Source organism: Myxocyprinus asiaticus, chromosome 17 (genome assembly GCF_019703515.2).
Source record: "Myxocyprinus asiaticus isolate MX2 ecotype Aquarium Trade chromosome 17, UBuf_Myxa_2, whole genome shotgun sequence".
NCBI lineage: Eukaryota > Metazoa > Chordata > Actinopteri > Cypriniformes > Catostomidae > Myxocyprinus > Myxocyprinus asiaticus.
This window is the reverse complement of record NC_059360.1, coordinates 42,472,571-42,493,561: the sequence shown is the minus strand read 5'-3', so window position 1 is coordinate 42,493,561 and position 20,991 is coordinate 42,472,571. Positions and strand designations below refer to the sequence as shown.

At 41.5% G+C, this 20,991-nt stretch overlaps 1 protein-coding gene across 1 annotated transcript in view; it reads right to left on the bottom strand.

Moving 5' to 3' along the window:
* The window catches only part of LOC127455620 (histone-lysine N-methyltransferase SMYD3-like), a 230,195-nt gene that overhangs the window by 39,600 nt on the left and 169,604 nt on the right, over nt 1–20,991 (bottom strand). The window contains exons 7-8 of the mRNA XM_051723670.1: nt 13,856–13,958; nt 3,901–4,011 (exon numbers count right to left, since the gene is read on the bottom strand). Coding sequence (XP_051579630.1) covers nt 3,901–4,011; nt 13,856–13,958 — 214 coding nt within the window. The remainder of the gene's footprint in view (nt 1–3,900; nt 4,012–13,855; nt 13,959–20,991) is intronic.

Here is a 20,991-nt window from a genome sequence, read left to right as displayed (position 1 = left end):
ACGACGAGAGGGCCTATATGCAGGAGATCAAAAGCCTGGAGGACTGGTGCCAGGAGAACAACATCCTTTTGAATATCAGCAAGACAAAGGAGCTGATAGTGAACTTCAGCACAAAGCAGGCGAGGAACTACCACTCCATTATGATCAACGGGGCCACAGTGGAGAGAGTGGACAGTTTCCGTTATCTTGGCATACACATCTCACACGATCTGTCATGGACCTGCCACATTAACACCATGGTGAAGAAGCCCTGTCAGCGTCTTTACCACCTCAGGCGTTTAAAGGACTTTAAACTGCCCTCTATGGTGCTAAAAAACTTTTACACCTGCACCATTGAGAGCATCCTGACAGGAAACATCACAGCCTGGTTTGAAAACTGTACAAAACAAGACAGACTGGCTCTACAAAGAGTGGTGCGATCAGCTGAGTGCATCACCCACATCAAACTCCTTGACCTGCAGTCCATCTACAATAAACGATGCTGGACCAAAGCCAGGAAGATCATGAAAGACCTCAGCCATCCTAATAATGGACTCTTCTCTTTGTTGCGGTCAGGGAAACGCTTCCGCTCCCTAATGGCCAAAACAGAGAGAATGAGAAGGAGCTTCTTTCCCCAGGCCATCCGTGTCCTGAACCAAGGACAACACCAGGACAAGGTTCACTATTCAACACCTCACACTTGAAGCAATATACACTCTACATTATCATATTATTATATATCATTATTATACATCTACAACATCACCTCTATAACGGTAGCCTGTTGCAGGTCAGCATACTGCACAATTGCACTTTACCTTGCACATATACATATTGCCAGTCAACTGTTGCTGCTACCATCTCTACATCTGTCATTATGCACTATTTCATATTCATATGCATACTTTGTACATACAGTATATTTCTTCTTTCTCCTATTTTATTGTGTATTTTATTGTGTTTTTTAATTGTGTTTTTTTTACTTCTATTTCTACTCCTTATCTATATATGTATAATTTTATAATAAACTGTGGGGAGAAAAGTTGTACCAAGAATTTCACTACATGTCGTACTGTGTATGGTTATGTATGTGACCAATAAAACTTGAAACTAGATGGATGAATGGATGGACAGACGGATTGATGGATGGATGGATGGATGGATGATGGATGGATATATGGATGGATAGACAAATGGATGGACAGACAGATGGACCGATGGATGAATGGATGGACAAATGGATGGACAGATGGATGGATGGATGGACAGAATTGACAGATGGATGGATGAATGGACAAATGGATGGATGGATGGATGGATGGATGGACGGACGAATGGATGGATGGATGGATGGATGGATGGACGGACGAATGAATGGACAAATGGATGGACAGACAGATGGATGGATAGAGGGAAGGTCAGATGGATGAACAAATAGATGAGCACCCTTCTTTTTTTGGAGGCTTAACATACATATCAGTTTCCCTAAAATCACCAAATCATACTAAAAACAAGCTAAAAAAATATTCAATTGTGTTCAGCCTCTTAGGTGACCTATCACTAAATTACCACTAATAAAGATAAGCCAAAACCTGTTAAACATATGAACTGGATGGATGGATGGATGGATGGATGTACGGATGGACAGATTTGCGAATGGATGGATGGACGGATGGAGAGATGGATGTATGTATGGAAGAATGGATGGACAGATGGATGGATGAATGGATGGATGGATGGATGATGGATGGACAGATGGATGAATGGAAAAATGGATGGGTAGATGGATAGATGAATGGATGGACAGATGGATGGACGAATGGATGGACAGACTTACAGAAGGATAGAAGGATGGATAGATGGATGGACAGAAGGACAGACAGATGGATGAATGGATGGATGGAGAGGTGAATGGATGAATGGACGAATGATGGATGGACAGGTGAATGGTTGGATGGATGGATGGACGAATGGACAAATGGACAAATGGATGGATGGACAGACAAATGGATTGCCGGAAGGACAGAGGGATGAATGAATTAATGGATGGACAGGTAAATGAATGGATGATGAATGAATGGATAGATAGATGGATGGATGGACTGGCGAATGGATGGATGGACAGATGGATGGAAGGATGGATGATGAATGGAAAAATGGATGGAAGGATAAATGGATGGATGGACAGACGGACAAATGGATGGATGGATGGACAAATGGATTGATGGAAGGACAGATGGATGAATGGACAAATGGATGGATGAAAAGGTGAATGGATGGATGGAAGGATGGATGGATGGATTGATGGATGGATGGGCGGAAGGACAGATGGATGAATGGATGAATGGACAAATGGATGGATAGATGGACGAATGGATGGACAGACGAATTGATGGATGGATGGATGGATGGACAAATGGATGGATAGATGATCTATGAATGGATAGATAAATGGATGGATAGACGGATGGATGAATGGATGGACAAATGGATGGACGGATGGATGGACAGAATTGACAGATGGATGATGAATGGACAAATGGATGGATGGAGCTAAAAATTGTTGTTCATTTCAAGCCCAGAAACAACTGGAGACAAAAACAAAACCCAAATCTCTATCTCAGCTGCCTTGAGAATGAACGCTTATTCTTGTCTGCTCAGATCTGACAGATGACTCAAGCAGAGGTCAGCGTGAGCAGCTGTATAGGTGTTAACAGTCGGGATAAAGCCTCTATTTCTTGAGCTAAGCGCACAGTTATTTAGCGTGGTATGCTGGTATGCAGGTGCAAAATAACCACAACATCAGCCTGGAAAGAATTCAGTGTATGCCTGTGACATGTTCAAGCACACATGACACAAATTCCATTTCCATGTGTTAACTGCACATGCATTTCAAATGAACTGAAATGTTTAATTTTTGAACCTCTGGCGCCACCAAACGAAATTGCAAAAATAACAAAAACAGGTTTCCCAAACACTGCCCACGTCTGCCATTGGTGGATGAAACAGGTAGACCTGCCCCAAACGTATGCCATTAGTTAGGCCAATCACAGTCCTGTAGACCAGTAATAGGCTTATGTTTGATGATGTGGAATTAAACCAAAAATTATATATTGATTTCAAAAGCCATTTCTTTGTAATGCAAATAATATCGGCATATCATGTAATTAATTTGATTTAACTGTTTTAATAAATTTTCAGCCCTAATTTTAACAGCGAAAACTTTAAATTCCCATCTTCCCTCTCTTCATCTTTGCCACTCATTCATCTGCTCTCTTTTACTCCCTTGCAAGCCATGCAAAGCTTTAGACTTGACATACTTCTGTCATCAGGGTGATGATCACAGATGACAGGCCATGCTGAGGACGGGCACCCCGAGGCAGTGTGGAGAGACGGGTGATGGTCTAAGACTGGACTGACAGACTTGACACATATCCAAATGCTTTAAATGGTTAAACAGGATGGATAGAGACCAAGACAGCAAAGAAAATAGAGAGAACATGGAGGAGAACAGGAAAGGCCAGGTGTGATAGATAGTGATACCACCAGAACGCAATGAGGCAGAGAGAAGCCTCTTCCAGGAGTGATAGCATGGAATGATAGGGTAAAAGAGATCAAATTAAACTGAAAAATTAGGCTAATGAGAGGATAACCAATCTGAAAAAATATAAACAAACAGACAAACAAAAAAAAATCTGAAACCTGCCTAAGCTGGTTTGCTGGTTCAAGCTGGTTTTACTGTTTAACCAGCTGACAAGTGCCCAAAGCCCCTGTTAAACCAGCAGACAGACCAGCCGGACCAGGCTAGGAGACCAGCTAAGACCAGCAAACCATCTTAGGCTGGTTTAAGCTGTTTCAGCAGGGAAGAGAGGCTAAGGAAAATAGGATAGATCTGGGGAGGGGTGTTCATGTACAGCATACCTTGTCCTCAGTGGTGCAGCACTCGCACTTACACAGGAAGTGGTACTGCTCCTGTAACTGTGCTTGTCTGTTTTTGCTGGGCGACAGGACATCGGTGTAGCTTATAGTCAACTTGACAGAAAGAGAATGAGAGCAGTCATCAAAAGAGACATCAAGAAATATAAATGTGGAATTTCAATGCAAAATCCTGCATCCTATACACTAAACACCCTAAATCCAGTTTAATTTAGTGCTAAATGTGTTAAATGTGCCCTGAGTAGTACTTACATTGATTCTTTGTCATTCTGCAAATTAGGCTTGTTATAGAAAACAGCTTATTCACAAAACTCAGTGCTAAGAGAGCACAAAAGTCTGGTTCCGGAAGTAAAAATCATGTTTATTTTTTCCATAGATGAATAGATTATTACTACTATCTAATAAATCTTTGAAGACAAACATACTGTGAGCTCTGAGGTTGTTAATCGATAGACTATGCTAATCGATGGTTTACTAGAGGAATTCCTGGTGAAAAACGACATTACCCATGATCCTGAAGAGAAAAGATCCACCAATCAGAGAACTGTGGCAAAGGAGTTCTGCAGCATATGATGCAACCTAGTCAGTCTCCCTACATTCTCAAACTATGTATATATTTGTATATATTTAAAAATTTGCATATAAATATATTAATTCTATACTTGTATCATCGACTTTAAATCAATAGTTTAAAAATTGTAGATAGTTTTTAATTTGATTAAAATGTATAATGCTTCATGGGATTGTAGTTCATTCCCTTAATAAATACATTAAGTAAACTGTCTTGTGCCTTTATCTTTTTGTCAGATTTTCAGACACATTTCTTTCTGCTTCAAATCAAAGTTTGTAATGTAGTGATTTACCTCGGAACTGATTGGTTTGGATCATGGCTTACAACTCTTTTAAGAAGTACTTTATGAAATGCCTATGAAAAAAATGAATGGGAAAAATACTTCCGGAAACTAGACAGTAGAAAAAAGGGTGGGCACTGCTGCCCATTAATGTTGCGCTACAGACTGAACATACAGCAGATGTGCAGAATGCTGTTTTCTTTAAGTACAACCAATCATTACGGATATATTCGTAATGACATACTACATATTATTTTGGAAAGAAAGTAGTATGCAATTTGCATTATATGCAGGGTATATGCATTTTCTCGATGCATGGAATACTCATAGTAAGGTCAAATATATGACAACAACTTTACATTTACTGTTTAAAATGTTTGTGACGAGGAGGAGGGCATGGACGGACCATGATGGAGCAAGGACAGAGCTGAATCAACTGATCAGTGGGAGAGCGAGATAAGGGGCAGCCGGAGACGGCGGTTCGAGAGAGAGAGACACATGTGGCCGCGCTGCATGTGTGTCTGTTTGTTTATGTTTGATGTTGTTTTAAGTTCATTTATATCATTAAACCTTTATGTTGACTGTTCAGCCGGTTCCCGCCTCCTCCTTGCCCGACCTTTTAACTGTTACAGTGGTGACAAAACCCGGGAGGGAGGAGGAATTCGCTGTCGTGGAGTCCTTGCCGCTGCCATCTACCAGGGGAGCAGCTGCCGTCTGCCTGGGGACGGAGGGGTCACTGCCGGCCACCGAGAGCCGGAGGAACCATGGCCATCTGCCGAGAAGGGGAGGAGGGATTCCATCCCCCAGGGGCTGGAGGACTTGCTGCCGTCCGCCTGGGGAGGAGCGAGCTGCCGCCAGAGGGCGGAGGAGCAGTTGAGGATCTGGCGACAGCGTGTCCGGAAGCCGGTGAGCAAGTTCTCCTCTCTCTTTCTCTCTGTGTCTCCGCTCATCCTTTCCCTTTCCCTATGCCTCCCCTCGTCTCTCACCCAGGTTCGCAGGAGGCAGGGTGGACCACCGGCTGACAGAACGGCCGGAAAGGCAGCATCTCCCCCCCAGAGATGGGGGCGGGGAGTTAGTCAGACCGGTGGCACCCTGGCCTGAATCAGGCGGGGGAGGAGTGTGACAAGGAGTAGGGTGTGGCCGGGCCGTGATGGAGCATGGCCGGTGCTGAATCAGCTGATCAGTGGGAGAGTGAGATAAGGGGCAGCCGTAGATGCCACTCGAGAGAGAGAGCCGTCGCATGTGTGTCTGTTTATGTTTGTTTTATGTGGAGTTTCTTATTAACATTATGTTTACTGTCCAGCCGGTTCCCATCTCCTGCTTGCCAGTCCTGAACCTGTTACAATGTTATTGCTGCATACTGCGTACTGTTTCACATGTTTTGAAAATAAAAAAGTAGTATGCAATATATTGTATGTATGTACTGTCCAGTATGGCGTAAGAAATAAAGGTATTCCATTCTGAAAATACCCTCTGTTTATCGGTGAGAGAAAATATAGAGTTCAAATATAGAGAGGAAGAGAGAAAACAGCCATGCCAATAAATGAATTATTGAAATGAAAGAGTGAAGGGGAGAGAGAGAGAGTGAGAAAGAGAGTTAGATAAGAGGACTAGAGTACATAAAACCAGAAAAGACGGGTAAATAGAGAAAAGGACAGAAACAGCAGGAAAATTAAGTGGAAAAACAGATATAGAATGAGTGTGACCCTCATGGGCAAACAGCTGTGTGAACAGTGTGGATATGTGTGTGGGTGTATGAATTATAATACTGCCATGTGACTGTGTGTATATGTGTGCAAATATTGTCTGTACGAAGATGATGACTCATGTATTCTACAGTCGTACACCGCACACCTCTGTAGTCTGAATTTTCATTACATCCTGTGTACAGAGAGCTTGCTTATAATTCCTTTCTCTGGTTCACTTCCCTCTCTCTCTCGATGTTCCCTTTCCCTGTCAGAGGGAAATTAAGCATGACTGCCTGATTTACTTTGCAATATATAAACTCTCTTTGGAGAAATAAACAGATCGGCTGCATAATGAGGTGTTTCATGAGTTTCTCTGTCGTTGAGTGTGCAGAACGGGGCTGACCCTAAAAACAACATCTCATACTAAAGCACCGATGAGCTGAATGGATTCATGAGTTGGTGTATGTGAATATTTTGGCTTGGGGAATGCCATCTCCGATTGTTTCATTTGGCTATCAGTGTAATGAATGTGTGAGGTCATTTAAATGAGTTTAGCACTGATTAGCTGAGGTTGATTGTTTAGTTGAACGTTTACTAAATGCTGTAAATGTAAATGTAAGATGTTTCTTTTGGCTGATGTGTAGTTGAAGTCAGAAGTTTACATACACTTAGGTTGAAGTCATTAAAACTAATTTTTTAACCACTCGACAGATTTAATATTAGCAAACTATAGTTTTGGCAAGTCTACTTTGTGCATGACACGAGTAATTTTTCCAACAATTGTTTACAGACAGATTGTCTCACTTTTAATTGACTATATCACAATTCAAGTGGGTCAGAAGTTTACATTCACTAAGTTAACTGTGCCTTTAAGCAGCTTGGAAAATTACAGAAAATGATGTCAAGCCTTTAGACAATTAGACAATCAGCTTCTGATAGGAGGTGTACTGAATTGGAGGTGTATCTGTGGATGTACTTTAAGGCCTACCTTCAAATTCAGTGCCTCTTTGCTTGGCATCATGGTAAAATCAAAAGAAATCATCCAAGACCTCAGAAAAAAATTGTGGACCTCCACAAGTCTGGTCCATCTCTGGGAGCAATTTCCAAATACCTGAAGGTACCACGTTCATCTGTACAAACAATAGTACGCAAGTATAAACACCATGAGACCACGCAGCCATCATACCGCTCAGGAAGGAGACGCATTCTATCTCCTAGAGATGAATGTAATTTTGTGCAAAAAGTGCAAATCAATCCCAGAACACAGCAAAGGACCTTGTGAAGATGCTGGAGGAAACAGGTAGACAAGTATCTATATCCACAGTAAAACGGGTCCTATATCGATATAACCTTAAAGGCTGCTCAGCAAGGAAGAAGCCTCTGCTCCAAAACCACCATAAAAAAGCCAGACTACAGTTTGCAAGTGCACATGGGGACAAAGATCTTACTTTTTGGAGAAATGTCCTCTGGTCTAATGAAAGAAAAATTGAACTGTTCGGCCATAATGTCCATCATTATGTTTGGAAGAAAAAGGGTGAGGCTTGCAAGCCGAAGAACACCATCCCAACCGTGAAGCATTGCAGCATCATGTTGTGGGGGTGCTTTGCTGCAGGAGGGACTGGTGCACTTCATAAAATAGATGGCATCATGAGGAAGGAAAATTATGTGGATATTTTGAGCAACATCTCAAGACATCAGCCAGGAAGTTAAAGCTTGGTCACAAATGGGTCTTCCAAATGAACAATGACCCCAAGCATACCTCCAAAGTTGTGGCAAAATGGCTTAAGGTTAACAAAGTCAAGGTATTGGAGTGGCCATCACAAAGCCCTGATCTCAATACAATAGAAAATTTGTGGGCAGAACTGAAAAAACGTGTGCAAACAAGGAGGCCACACCAGTTATGAATGGAGGACTGGGCCAAAATTCCAGCAACTTATTGTGAGAAGCTTGTGGAAGGCTACCCAAAAAGTTTGACCCAAGTTAAACAATTTAAAGGCAATGCTACCAAATACTAACAAAGTATATGTAAACTTCTGACCCACTGGGAATGTGATGAAAGAAATAAATCTGAAATAAATAATTCTCTCTACTATTATTCTGACATTTCACATTCTTAAAATAAAGTTGTGATCCTAACTAACCCAAGACAGGGAATGTTTTCTATGATTAAATGTCAGGAATTGTGAAAAACTGAGTTTAAATGTATTTGGCTAAGGTGTATGTTAACTTCTGACTTCAACTGTATTCTTCGGATGACTGAATTAGGGTAAAGTTAATTTGGCAGGGATCTCTGTTAAGTGCCTACCATTGAGAAACTCAGTCGAAACTGTGTGGTTCTGAAGAAAAAGTGTGCATTTTGTGAATGTCAGTGTTGCGCACCATTCAGAATTGATTTTAGACTGAATTTTGAATTGCAAGTAGCAAATAGGATAAAGAATTGCCATTCGAATTTGAATTCAAGGAAGTACAATTAAAATGGAATGAAATTCAAATAAATTCCTTTAACTACTGTAAGACTAGTTTTTAATAACACATTTTATTTTTAGTATGAATCACAAGTTATCATGCGAACATATGGGATATTCAACAAACATTAGATCATATGAATAATCTATGTTTGAAATGTCACCTATAGAAAATTGCATTTAATGCCTATATATAATAATTAATTTATACATATTATAATTCATACATAAATTGTAATATTATAATAATAACTTAACTTAATAATACTAATATAATAACATTTTAATAAATTAACTCTATGCTCCAATTTAACCCAAAAACATCCAAATGAAACTCAAAAACATTCACTTTTTGGATGTATTTATATAAAATCAGTGAACAAATAATAATTAGCAAAAATGAATATAAATTATGATTATTAATTAATAATGTAATTATTTAAGTTGTGTTGTAAAACGTCCTGGTTACTTTCGTAACCTCCGTTCTCTGATGGAGGAAACGAGACGTTGTGTCGATGTAGTGACACTAGGGGTAACTCTTGGGAGCCCCAAACACCTCTGCTTTTTTGAAAAAAGGCCAATGAGAATTGGCGAGTGGAATTTGCATGCCAATGCCCCGGACATATGGGTATAAAAGGAGCTGGTATGCAACCACTCATTCAGGTTTTGAGCTGAGGAGCCGAGACCAGGTCCCGGCCATTTCAGCGGGTAGTTCAGCGTTGTGGCAAGAGGGACACAATGTCTCATTCCCTCCATCAGAGAACGGAGGTTACGAAAGTAACCAGGATGTTCCCTATCTGTCACTCACTCGACGCTGTGTCGATGCAGTGACACTAGGGGTCCCTATACAAAATGCCACAACTAGCTGAACTGTGTTGCGTGAACTGGCGGTGTGTGATGGGCAGACTGCTGTGTGCCTCGTAGCCAGTGCACCAGGCCATCATGTAACCTCCCCAAATGCTCTGATGAGTGTCGAACAGTCCATCAGTAACAAGTCAACTGCCCAACTATAGGGACAGTCTAGCCCTGCCGAGGCCTCTTTTCCCTACCTTTTCTCCCCAAAAAGAGTGGAATTTGTTTACTGACTGGGAGCCACAAGTGTCTGCGTCAGGAGGTGTCCCTCCCAAGGGGAAGACACCACGGAGACCACACCCCGCCCAAAAAGGGGGGGGGGTATTTTGAGTGGACTACGTCACATGGTCTTACCTAGTCTTGTCAGAAGTATGTCATGTGGAGAGGTCCCATGGTTGGTCCTACCCAAAGGGGGAGGAGTTTCTACAGAGCATGGCGACCAGGGGCAGAGGGGCCTCTGCCCAAGAAGACGCAGTTTGCCGTCAGGGAAATAATTTTTGCGGAAGATATCACATGGGGTCGCCTTCGGGGAACCAGCACATGTGGAGCACCTACCTCAGTACAGGGGCTCATTAGCGCACGTACTGGGCCGGTCAGCGAGTTTCTCCACAAACTCAGCTGCCAGAGGGCTAAGGAGGAAAGTCATCCAGGGATCACAGTCTGTGAACACAACTGGGAGTCAAGAGCGCACGTCTTCACCTCAAGGGAGGGCAAAGGCACTATGCACAAGCGGTACACCTGGCCAGTTGTCCCGGAACTTACCTGCTCGTGCCTGCCAATACACGGGACGAGACCGGCTCAACCCAGAGATTGTAGAACCTCGCAAAGGTGTTGGGTGTTGCCCAGCCCGCTGCTCTGCAGATGTCTGCCAAAAAGGCGCCACTGGCCAGGAGGCCGCCACACTCCTGGTGGAGTGGGCTCATAACCCCACAGAGGATGGCACGTACTGAGCCTGATATGCCATTGTGATGGCGTCGATGACCCAGTGGGTGATCCTCTTTTTGGAGACAGCGCTTCCTTTCCGCTGTCCACCAAAGCAAACAAAGAGCTGCTCAGAGCTTCTAAGGCTCTGCGTGCGATCCAAATAGATGCGTAAAGCTTGCACCGGACACAGCAATGCCAAGGCTGGTACCAATACGTTCTTGCCCTGGATCAAAGGCCGAAACCTCCGCAGGGCAAGCAGTACTGCCAACAACTCTAGGCAGTTGATGTGCCAATGCAGCCCTGTTGCATACGGTGCCCCAGCCCATCTTGGAGGTGTCTGTTATAACCACAACACGCCTGGAGACCTGCTCTAGGGGAACCTCTGCCCGTAGAAATGCAAGATCGGTCCAAGGGCTGAAGAGGCGGTGACAGATCAGCGTGATGGCACCATGCCCATCTCGGGACTTGAGTCTGAAGCCAGTGCTGAAGCGGTCACACATGCACAACCTGAGCGGTGTGGCCACCGCTGAGGATGCCATATGCCCCAGGAGCCTCTGAAAAAGTTTCAGTGGAACCGCTGTTCTCCATCTGAACTCCTGAGTCCAACTCCAGCCTGTGAAAAGAGATGCTCTAAACCGGGGAGAGCTTGCTCTTTTCCCCGTTGACCCGAAGCCCCAGTCGGCTGAGGTCCCGGAGCATGAGGTCCCTGTGTGCGCACAGCAACTCTCGAGAGTGAGCTAGGATTAGCCAGTCGTCAAGATAGTTGAGGATGCGGACACACACTTCGCAAGGGCAGCCTCTGTGACCTTCGTGAAGATGTGAGGGGACAGGGACAGGCCGAAGGGGAGGACCTTGTACTGGTACACCTGGCCTTTGAAGGCAAACCGCAGGAAGGGACTGTGTCGAGGTAAGACCGAGACGTGAATGTACGCGTCCTTCAGGTCTACTGCCGCGAACCAATCTTGATGCCAGATGCTCGCTAGAATGTGCTTTTGCGTCAGCATCTTGAATGGGAGTCTGTGCAAAGCCCGGTTCAGTACTCGCAGATCCAGGATTGGTCGCAACCCACTACCTTTCTTGGGTACGATGAAGTAAGGGCTGTAGAACCCTTTCTTCATCTCAGCTGGAGGGACAGGCTCTATCGCGCCCTTCCGCAAAAGGGTAGCGATCTCCGCACATAAGGTAGCGGCGTTCTCGCCCTTCACCGAGGAGAAGCTGCCACCGCTGAACCTGGCGGGCGCCTGACGAACTGAATCACGTAGCCGAGTCGGACGGTCCGGGTCAGCCATCACGACGGGTTGGAAAGTGCGAGCCTTGCTCCCAAACTCCGGGCGAGAGGGACCAACGGAATGAACACATCGGACGTACCGACGGATGGGGCCTCGCGGCAGGCAGAGCTCAAGGTGCCACGTCGAGGGGCAGATCCTGCATCAATCCTGGGTCAGAACTACCCTAGTGCAGTTCTTTTAGCACCTTGGCTTGGTGTACTTGCAGGAGTGCCATGGTGTGCAGGGCGGAGGCGGCTTGTCCAGAGGCACCATAGGCTCTAGCCGTCAGGGATGACGTAAACTTACAGGCCCTGGACGGGCGTCTCGGGCACCCACACCAGGTGGCGGCGCTTTGCGGACACAAGTGCACCGCAAGTGCCTTGTCCACCTGGGGGATCACCAAATACCCCCTGGCCACTCCGCCATCGAGGGTAGCGAGAGCGGGGGAGCTGAAAGTCCGAGACCGGGCAGTAAAAGGTGCCTCCCACGATCCTGTCAGCTCCTCATGCACTTCTGGGAAGAAAGGAACGGGGGCGGGGCGTGGCCGTGGGTGGCACCCCGTGCCCAGGAACCGATCGTTGAGCCGCGAGGGTTCAGGGGAGAGTGGAGGGTTCCACTCTAGCCCGACGCTCGCGGCCGCCCAGGAAAGCATGTCCGTCATTTCCGCTTCGGCGTGAGACTGGGCGACCGTTCCAGAAGGAGGAAGCCCAGCCGAAGCCTCTGCGTCAGACTGGACGAGCCCGCTCTCCGATGCTGCGCTCGATATCTCATCATCTTCCGGAGCTCCGAACAAGAAGTCGAACTCGCACTGAGACGAGCCACCGGTCTCATGCGAGAGCCCGATCGGGGCAAGCGAGCGTGCTGGGGAATGGGAGGTCCGTGGGGGGATACCCGGTGGTGGTTGTCCTATTGATGTCCCCAAATCGCCCCCAGTGCTAACCGACGCAGCCTCAAACCCGTAGGTAGAAGGACTGGTGCGGGAAGCCGCTGGGGTGGCTTGCTTTCTTACAAAAGCAAGCCGCGACTGCAACGTTTCCATGGTCATGTTCTCGCAATGAGGACATGACTCATCCACGAACGATGTCTCCGCGTGGGCAGCGCCCAGACACGTAAGACAGCGATCGTGGCCATCAGAAGCAGAGAGATATTGACCGCAACCAGGAATAAAACACAAACGGAAAGGCATTCCGTGTGTGCCGCTCTTTTAGAAAGAAAATACTCTTTTTAGAATATACTCTTTTAGTTGTTTCTGCCGAAGCACCCAGCGGCATTCTCTGCACTCCACGGGTACAGAGGGGGAGAAGCCGCTGAAATGCGCTGTAGAATCCAGTGAATGAACTGCGCGGATGAATTCAGCTTCAATGAATAGAACTGCTCGGCTCCGAAGAGAAAATCTGAATGAGTGGTTGCATACCAGCTCCTTTTATACCCGTATGTCCAGGGGAGTGGCATGCAAATTCCACTCCCACAAATTTCAAAGTGTTTGGGGCTCCCAAGAACGACCCCTAGTGTCACTACATCGACACAACTTCAAGTGAGTGACAGTAGGGAACTTGTGTTGGACTACTAAAATTCATAACTGATTTTCTTTGAATTTCTCTTCCTGCCATTCCAATTCAACAGAGGCCTGCTTAACCAATTCAATTCAAATTCCATCTCATGAACTGAAATTTGCCAATGCTGGTGTGTGTGTGATCTAAATCTGACAAAATTTTCTTTTGGGGACATGACCTCATTTGTAAAATCATTATATAACTTAATGAATGCAAAACATTTAGCATTAGGGTGTGGGTTCGTCTATAGTAATTATAATTACCTGAATATAAAAACAAAAGAAGTGTATGGTATGTGCCCATTTTGATAGGTAAGTGTGTGTGTGTGTTGATGTATACCTCTTCACAGGTTCTGATGACCCGAACAGCTCTCAGCGTGAGACTCTTGCCCTCAAACACCATGACACAGTTTGGCTGGCAGTCATGGTTCAGTAGGGACATGCTGGTACAGACAAACACAAAATACAATTTAAACCAGGAACACTTGAACCATGTTTAAGCCAATTTCACAAGCACAATCATGGAAGATGGTATGATTTATCCTAAATTAGGTCTTTTGTGGTAAAAGATCTGGGCCTGTAATCGAAAGGTTCTAGGTTCGAACCAAGCATAAACTATCCATATGCGACTTCCATTGTGCCTTTGAGCAAGACACAAGAATAAGTATCCCTGTAATAAGTATCGTTTTTGGATAAAACGACTGCTAATTTACTACTAATAAATTACAGATTCAACCTTTTTGGAAGAGTAAGAAATCCCTTTGGGAGAATTATTATTATTTTACTTTTTTGCATGTAAAATATAAAAATGTTGCTTTATTGATGCCGTTCAATTCTTTGTTGTCTTTCTGTTCTATTTAAAAACTATAGTGATTTGACAAAGAGGACACAAATATGGTGATATGAGTTCAACTTATCAAAATACACACTCAAAGGTAAAACTTGTACAAACTCATAACAATTTATTTCAACAAATCAGAACAAATCATTGTTTTTCCTCAACAAACACTGATTTATACATTAAACTGAAAATCCCTCACTGTCTAAATTCCTATCTTCCAGTGTACTTTCTTTTGAATCTAAATCAATAATGAACTAAGACTGTTACTACTAAATAATAGAAGATAAATCATCTATCACTAATTAATTAACTAAAGAAACAAGTTTCTAAACTCAGAAAGCAAGAATACAAGCTAACATGATTGCCAACAGGTTATTTGCCCATTAGAACAAGAAGTGATATAATGTAAACCTGCTGCCTTTCCAGTGATCTCTCTCTCTCTCTCTCGCTCTCTCTCTCTCTCTCTCTCTCAATAGCATGATTGTGTTTACAAACAATATTGCCAAAGCATTAATACACAAAACAGATCATGACAAGACAAATAATAATAATAAAACTGTAACAAATAACAATAAAAATAGAATTAAAATAAGGTGCCAGGTAATGAATAAAATAAAATAAAATCTATAATAACAATATACACTATACAATATAAAATAAGCATTTAACAAGACATTATGAACATAAAAAAAAATACTGTGACCAAAGTACCTTAAGGCAGTAATTGGTTTCTGAGGGTATGCACTTCAAAAATTAATTTTGCTGCAACTGATGCATGACTGTCCTCCCCCAGTAACACCTGCATTTGATCTGTTTTTGCTGAACTGGAAAACTGTGGCATGAGGTTTGAGAGTTTCTCTCTCTCTCTCTCTCTCTCTCTCTCTCTCTCTCTCTCTCTCTCTATATATATATATATACATACACACACAATATATATATATATATATATACACATATACACTGGTGGCCAAAAGTTTGGAATAATGTACAGATTTTGCTCTTATGGAAATAAATTGGTACTTTTATTCACCAAAGTGGCATTCAACTGATCACAATGTATAGTCAGGACATTAATAACGTGAAAATGTACTATTACAATTTGAAAAAAATTTGACTACTTCAAAGAGTTCTCATCAAAAAATCCTCCACGCGCAGCAATGACAGCTTTGCAGATCCATGGCATTCTAGCTGTCAGTTTGTCCAGATACTCAGATGACATTTCACCCCACGCTTCCTGTAGCACTTGCCATAGATGTGACTGTCTTGTCGGGTACTTCTCACGCACCTTACAGTCTAGCTGATCCCACAAAAGCTCAATGGGGTTAAGATCCATAACACTCTTTTCCAATTATCTGTTGTCCAATGTCTGTGTTTCTTTGCCCACTCTAACCTTTTCTTTTTGTTTTTCTGTTTCAAAAGTGGCTTTTTCTGTGCAATTCTTCCCATAAGGCCTGAACCCCTGAGTCTTCTCTTTACTATTGTACATGAAACTGGTGTTGAGCGGGTAGAATTCAATGAAGCTGTCAGCTGAGGACATGTGAGGTGTCTATTTCTCAAACTAGAGACTCTGATGTACTTATCCTCTTGTTTAGTTGTACTTCTGGCCTTCCACATCTCTTTCTGTCCTTGTTAGAGCCAGTTGTCCTTTGTCTTTGAAGACTGTAGTGTACACCTTTGTATGAAATCTTCAGTTTTATGGCAATTTCAAGCATTGTATAGCCTTCATTCCTCAAAACAATGATTGACTGACGAGTTTCTCAAAAACAAACACAAAGACAATGTTAAGCTTCATTTAACGATCTAAATAGCTTTCAACTGTGTTTGATATAATGGCAAGGGATTTTCTAGTACCAAATTAGCAATTTAGCATGATTACTCAAGGATAAGGTGTTGGAGTGATGGCTGCTGGAAATGGGGCCTGTCTAGGTTTGGTCAAAATGACTTTTTTCAAATAGTGATGGTGCTGTTTTTTACACCAGTAATGTCCTGACTATACTTTGTGATCAGTTGAATGCTACTTTGGTGGATTAAAGTACCAATTTCCTTCTGAAATTCCAAACTCTACTGTTCAAAAGTTTAGGGTCATTCTCATTCTTTATTTTATTTTTTCACATTTTAGAATAATAGTAATGTCATCACAACTATGGAATAATAGAAATGGAACTATGGGAATTATGTTGTGAAAAATCCAAAATAAATCAAAACTATGTTATCTTCAAAGTGGCCACACTTTGCCTAGATTTTGCAGACATGTACTCTTGACATTTTCTCAAACAACTTCTTGAGGTATCACCCTGGGATGCTTTTTAAACAGTTTTGAAGGAGTTCCCATCTATATGCTGGGCACTTAGTGGCTGCTTTTAATAATTATTCGGTCCAAGTCATCCATTTCAAAAACTTTTTTTTTAAAATAAAATTGTAGTTTCGTATTTAAATAAATTAATATGTTGGCACAATTATATTTTTGTCTACAAAACTAATTTCAAACATTTAAGCATACGCCTTCAGATCAAAAGGTTTTTAAGATCAAGAGAAACATTTCTGGCAAGTGACCCCAAACTTTGAAACGGTAGTGTGTGTGTGTGTGTATATATATATATATTATGTAATCTAGATGCGACCGCACGTACACATGTGTGGATGTTGTATTTTGGCTTCGCTATACACAACGCATATCAGTTCGGAGACTCTGGGCTGTCAGTAAACAGTTAAATGTTTGACGGACAGAGTCATGTGACAAAACAACATGGCGCAGGTCACAGCAGAGTTTGTATTTGGGAGAAATGGCAACAAAACTGCACTGTCGACTGGCCCTCAGCTCGCTGTAGTGCTTCCGTCCGCGACACTGGGCGATGGCACTGGACCCCTTAGCCGTCCCTTTCAGTTGTCGGTTGCCGGTTGACGCAGAGCTCCAACGCCACCGGATTGAGCACTTCCTCTGCGTTACAATCCTCAGTCAGCGGCGAGGATTCCTTGACAGTGCATCCTTCCTCCTTTCCAGGTTTTGGCACTAGTGTAACAGTTCAATGATGGCAAAGGAGGAAGCTGGGACCGGCTTGACAATCCACGTAAGACTTAAATTACACACAATGGTACTACACTATTCAGTGTCACACATAACACACTGCTTTTCAGCAATTCGAAACCAAATACACAGAAGGCTTGCTTTTCAGCAGTCGCTTCACACTGACACGTCAACACCTCAAATACTCCCGCCGCCCCTCACTGAAACACGAGACCGGTGTGGCCCACAGGTGGACCTCATTCACCACTTGTCTTCCTGGCCTCGCTCTGCCCAGACACCGTTCGGCCCCCGCCCTGCTCACCACAAACATGTTATAACTTCTCATAAATAATTGTAACCACAATTATCATACATTATAACACTTACCTATTCATAGTTATACCTTAGAATATAATGCATTATAACACAAGCAACATCCAATTGTATCTGCAGAAGTTATAATATATTTGTAATATATATAATAGGTATGCTTTAAGTAAAGTGACAAAAGCAATGTCTTCTTATAAACATCCATAAGTCCTCTTATAAACATCCATAAGTCCTCCATAAGTCGTGCTGGAATTATTACACATGTACAAAATAACACACATTCAATGTACATTTTGAGATAATACGTAAAACACTTGTAAATCAACAAGGTTAAAAATATATCAGAAACTCTGATATATGTATGTTGATCATACATGTAGCCAATCTTCTTATAATACAAATAATAGCAATAATTCAAAAAATCTGAATCTATGCTGGACTCTATTCAATAAACTTTAATGTTTGTGCATCTTATTTGGAGACTTATTTTATAAATAACTTCCATTACATAAGTTTGACTTGTAATGTATTGTATGCTACAAGTTTATGTTATAGCTGTTTATAAGAAGACATTGCTTTTTTAACTTTACTTAAAGCAGGCAAAGACCACTTATAATATGAACATGTCATAAAGCCTTTTGACTGTTTACACTATTAGCTAATATTTTACTTTATTAGCTTGTGCTACGTTAAATTTGAACGATGCTTGTGTTATAATGCATTATATACATAAGTATAACTATGAATAGGGGAAGTCTTATAATGTATAATAACTGTAGTTATAATTATTTATGAGAAGTTATAACTTATTATAAGGTGTATTATGAGACATTATGGATGCAGTATAAGGCAAGTATAATGCCTTTACAATGCATTATAAATACGGACTTCATAGAAAGTGTTACAGAAACGTAAGTTTTTTCAATGAAACCTGTTAGAGTCAAAAGTTTAGAGTTTCTAGTTTCATCCGATATGCCATTTTTTAAATTTGAGGGATTTATCGTGAAACGCCACGCTGCTAAACACAATGTACACAACAGTGTACAATTGCACAATGTTTTAATTAGAAATCGTATATTTACTGTGCATTTTCACATTGAGAAAACATATTTCTTGCTTTCAGAGGCTTTATATGGAGTTAGGATGAAAATACGGTGCATTTCGAACTGTTCTGAAACCATTGCAGACAGACAGCATGCTGGAGGTTAAGTCATTCAATAAACAGGGGGCAAGGGAGCATCCTATAGCATTCAAATGAAGCCAAGTGCATTCAATCCAACCTTCCTATCAAAAGTTCAGTTTTAGGCTGCAAAAGATGTTTGAACCTGAACATGTTTGTAAGTGACTGAGAAACATATAATATACTGTGTGTGTCTTCTATGTATTCTATGATCTCTAAAATATGTTTGAATATCCTTCATGTCAACTAGTACTCCACTGTGGTCAGGACTTAAAAACATGGTTAGCAAAATGTAATCACATGTACACAAGCATGACAGAACGAACACAGAAATTATAAATCAGCCATGAAAGCATAATTAGCCTCTGTATGTGAACAGGAATACACACTGTCCTTCTCTTTCAGTCTCCTACTAATACATCGGAAGCCAATCATAATGCCACAGCAACAAATTACTGCTGTTTGTCATGGTCTGGAGGTAAACTCAACATTGCATAAGTACAGTGGATTACAACAGGCCCACCCAGCCAACGGTAAACACACAGGTCTTGCTCTCATGGGAGAATCTTTTTGCGTCATTATTATTTCTCTAAGACATTTAGCCTACAACAAAATCTGGAGGCTTGATTCCACCTCGCCCGACTTTGTGAAATCATAGCACATATCTAAACAGCAATTTCAGCATCTGTCTTGCTTGCTTTGTTCACTGTAATTCCAGAGGCTCATATTCATAGAAGTGCAATGTTTCCCATGGATGTTGAATATGGAAGCTGTACCAGTTTAATGGCCCACACAGTGAGGAGAGTTCTTTATCTTCTAAAGTGAGATATTTTGTTCTTCTACATCCATATTGCTTTTCTAGAAAACCATAATAGTGCGTTTCCTCTACAGGCACTTTTATGTCAGAGGGGTTGATTTTTATAAAAACTAAGAGGTTTCAACTTTGTTTTTTTTTTTATTTGAAGGTCACATTAAAACTGTCTTGGAAACTTTTTACCATGTCTATCTCATTTATTTTTGCTACTTTTCAAAAGCCTTTAATGTATACATATGTTTGTACCCATGTCCAAAGCCCAAACTTTCAAACTTAAAATATAAACAAAAAATTATCATTGTCAGTGGATTATAATTTTTAATAGTGATTATTCAAACAAAGACAACCACAGTATAAAGATAGAAATGCACTAAAATAGCACCAATTAAAGTACCATTAATTATTCCCAAACTCTAATTAGGAGTCTTATGGATTACTTTTATTCTGCCTTTATGTGATTTTTGGAGCTTGAAAGGTCTGGACACCATCCACTTGCATGGTAAGGACCAACAGAGCTGGAATATTCTTCTAAAAATCTTCATTTGTGTTCAGCAGAAGAAAGAAAGTCACACACATCTGGGATGGCATGAGGGTAAGTAGATGTGGTGTGTGCATCAGTGTAATGAATCTGGGCAGACACATTACAAAGGTCCCGCCCTCCCAACAAGTGTTTATGCTGGTTTATGTTGCATTTACGGTAAGTGTTAATCGCGATTAAGAAAAAATGTTCACGTTATCGCATTTGATTAATGAAAAAATTGTAATGCATTATTTTTTGCGTAATGCACAATTAACACATTTACCGTTAATACAGCATAAACCATTCTGAGAGCTTTACAAAAAAATATTAATTATATATATTTAAAATATGATAACTATGACTACTATTTAAAAATGACAAAACTAAACAAATAGTGAAATAAACAATTTAAATTATATATGAAAAACCATACAGTATATCCTATATAATAAACCACATATACAGTTTTATATTATGTTACGTTATAATTTTGAATTATTTAAATAATTATAATTGTATTTGGGGGCCTTTCTAAGCAAATTTCAATTAACTTTGATTGTACATAACTGACACAAATTTACACATGAAATGCAGGAGATTGTGGTGTATTCAGTTTATTTTCCCACAAATTATGAATATATATATATATATATATATATATATATATATATATATATATACTGTATATATATAGTGTGCATCATTTCCAATCAAAATGTCTTATTATGCAAAAAGTGTGAAATGTGTAATCCCAAAAGGTGTCTACCATTTTATTCCAGAAGCACCC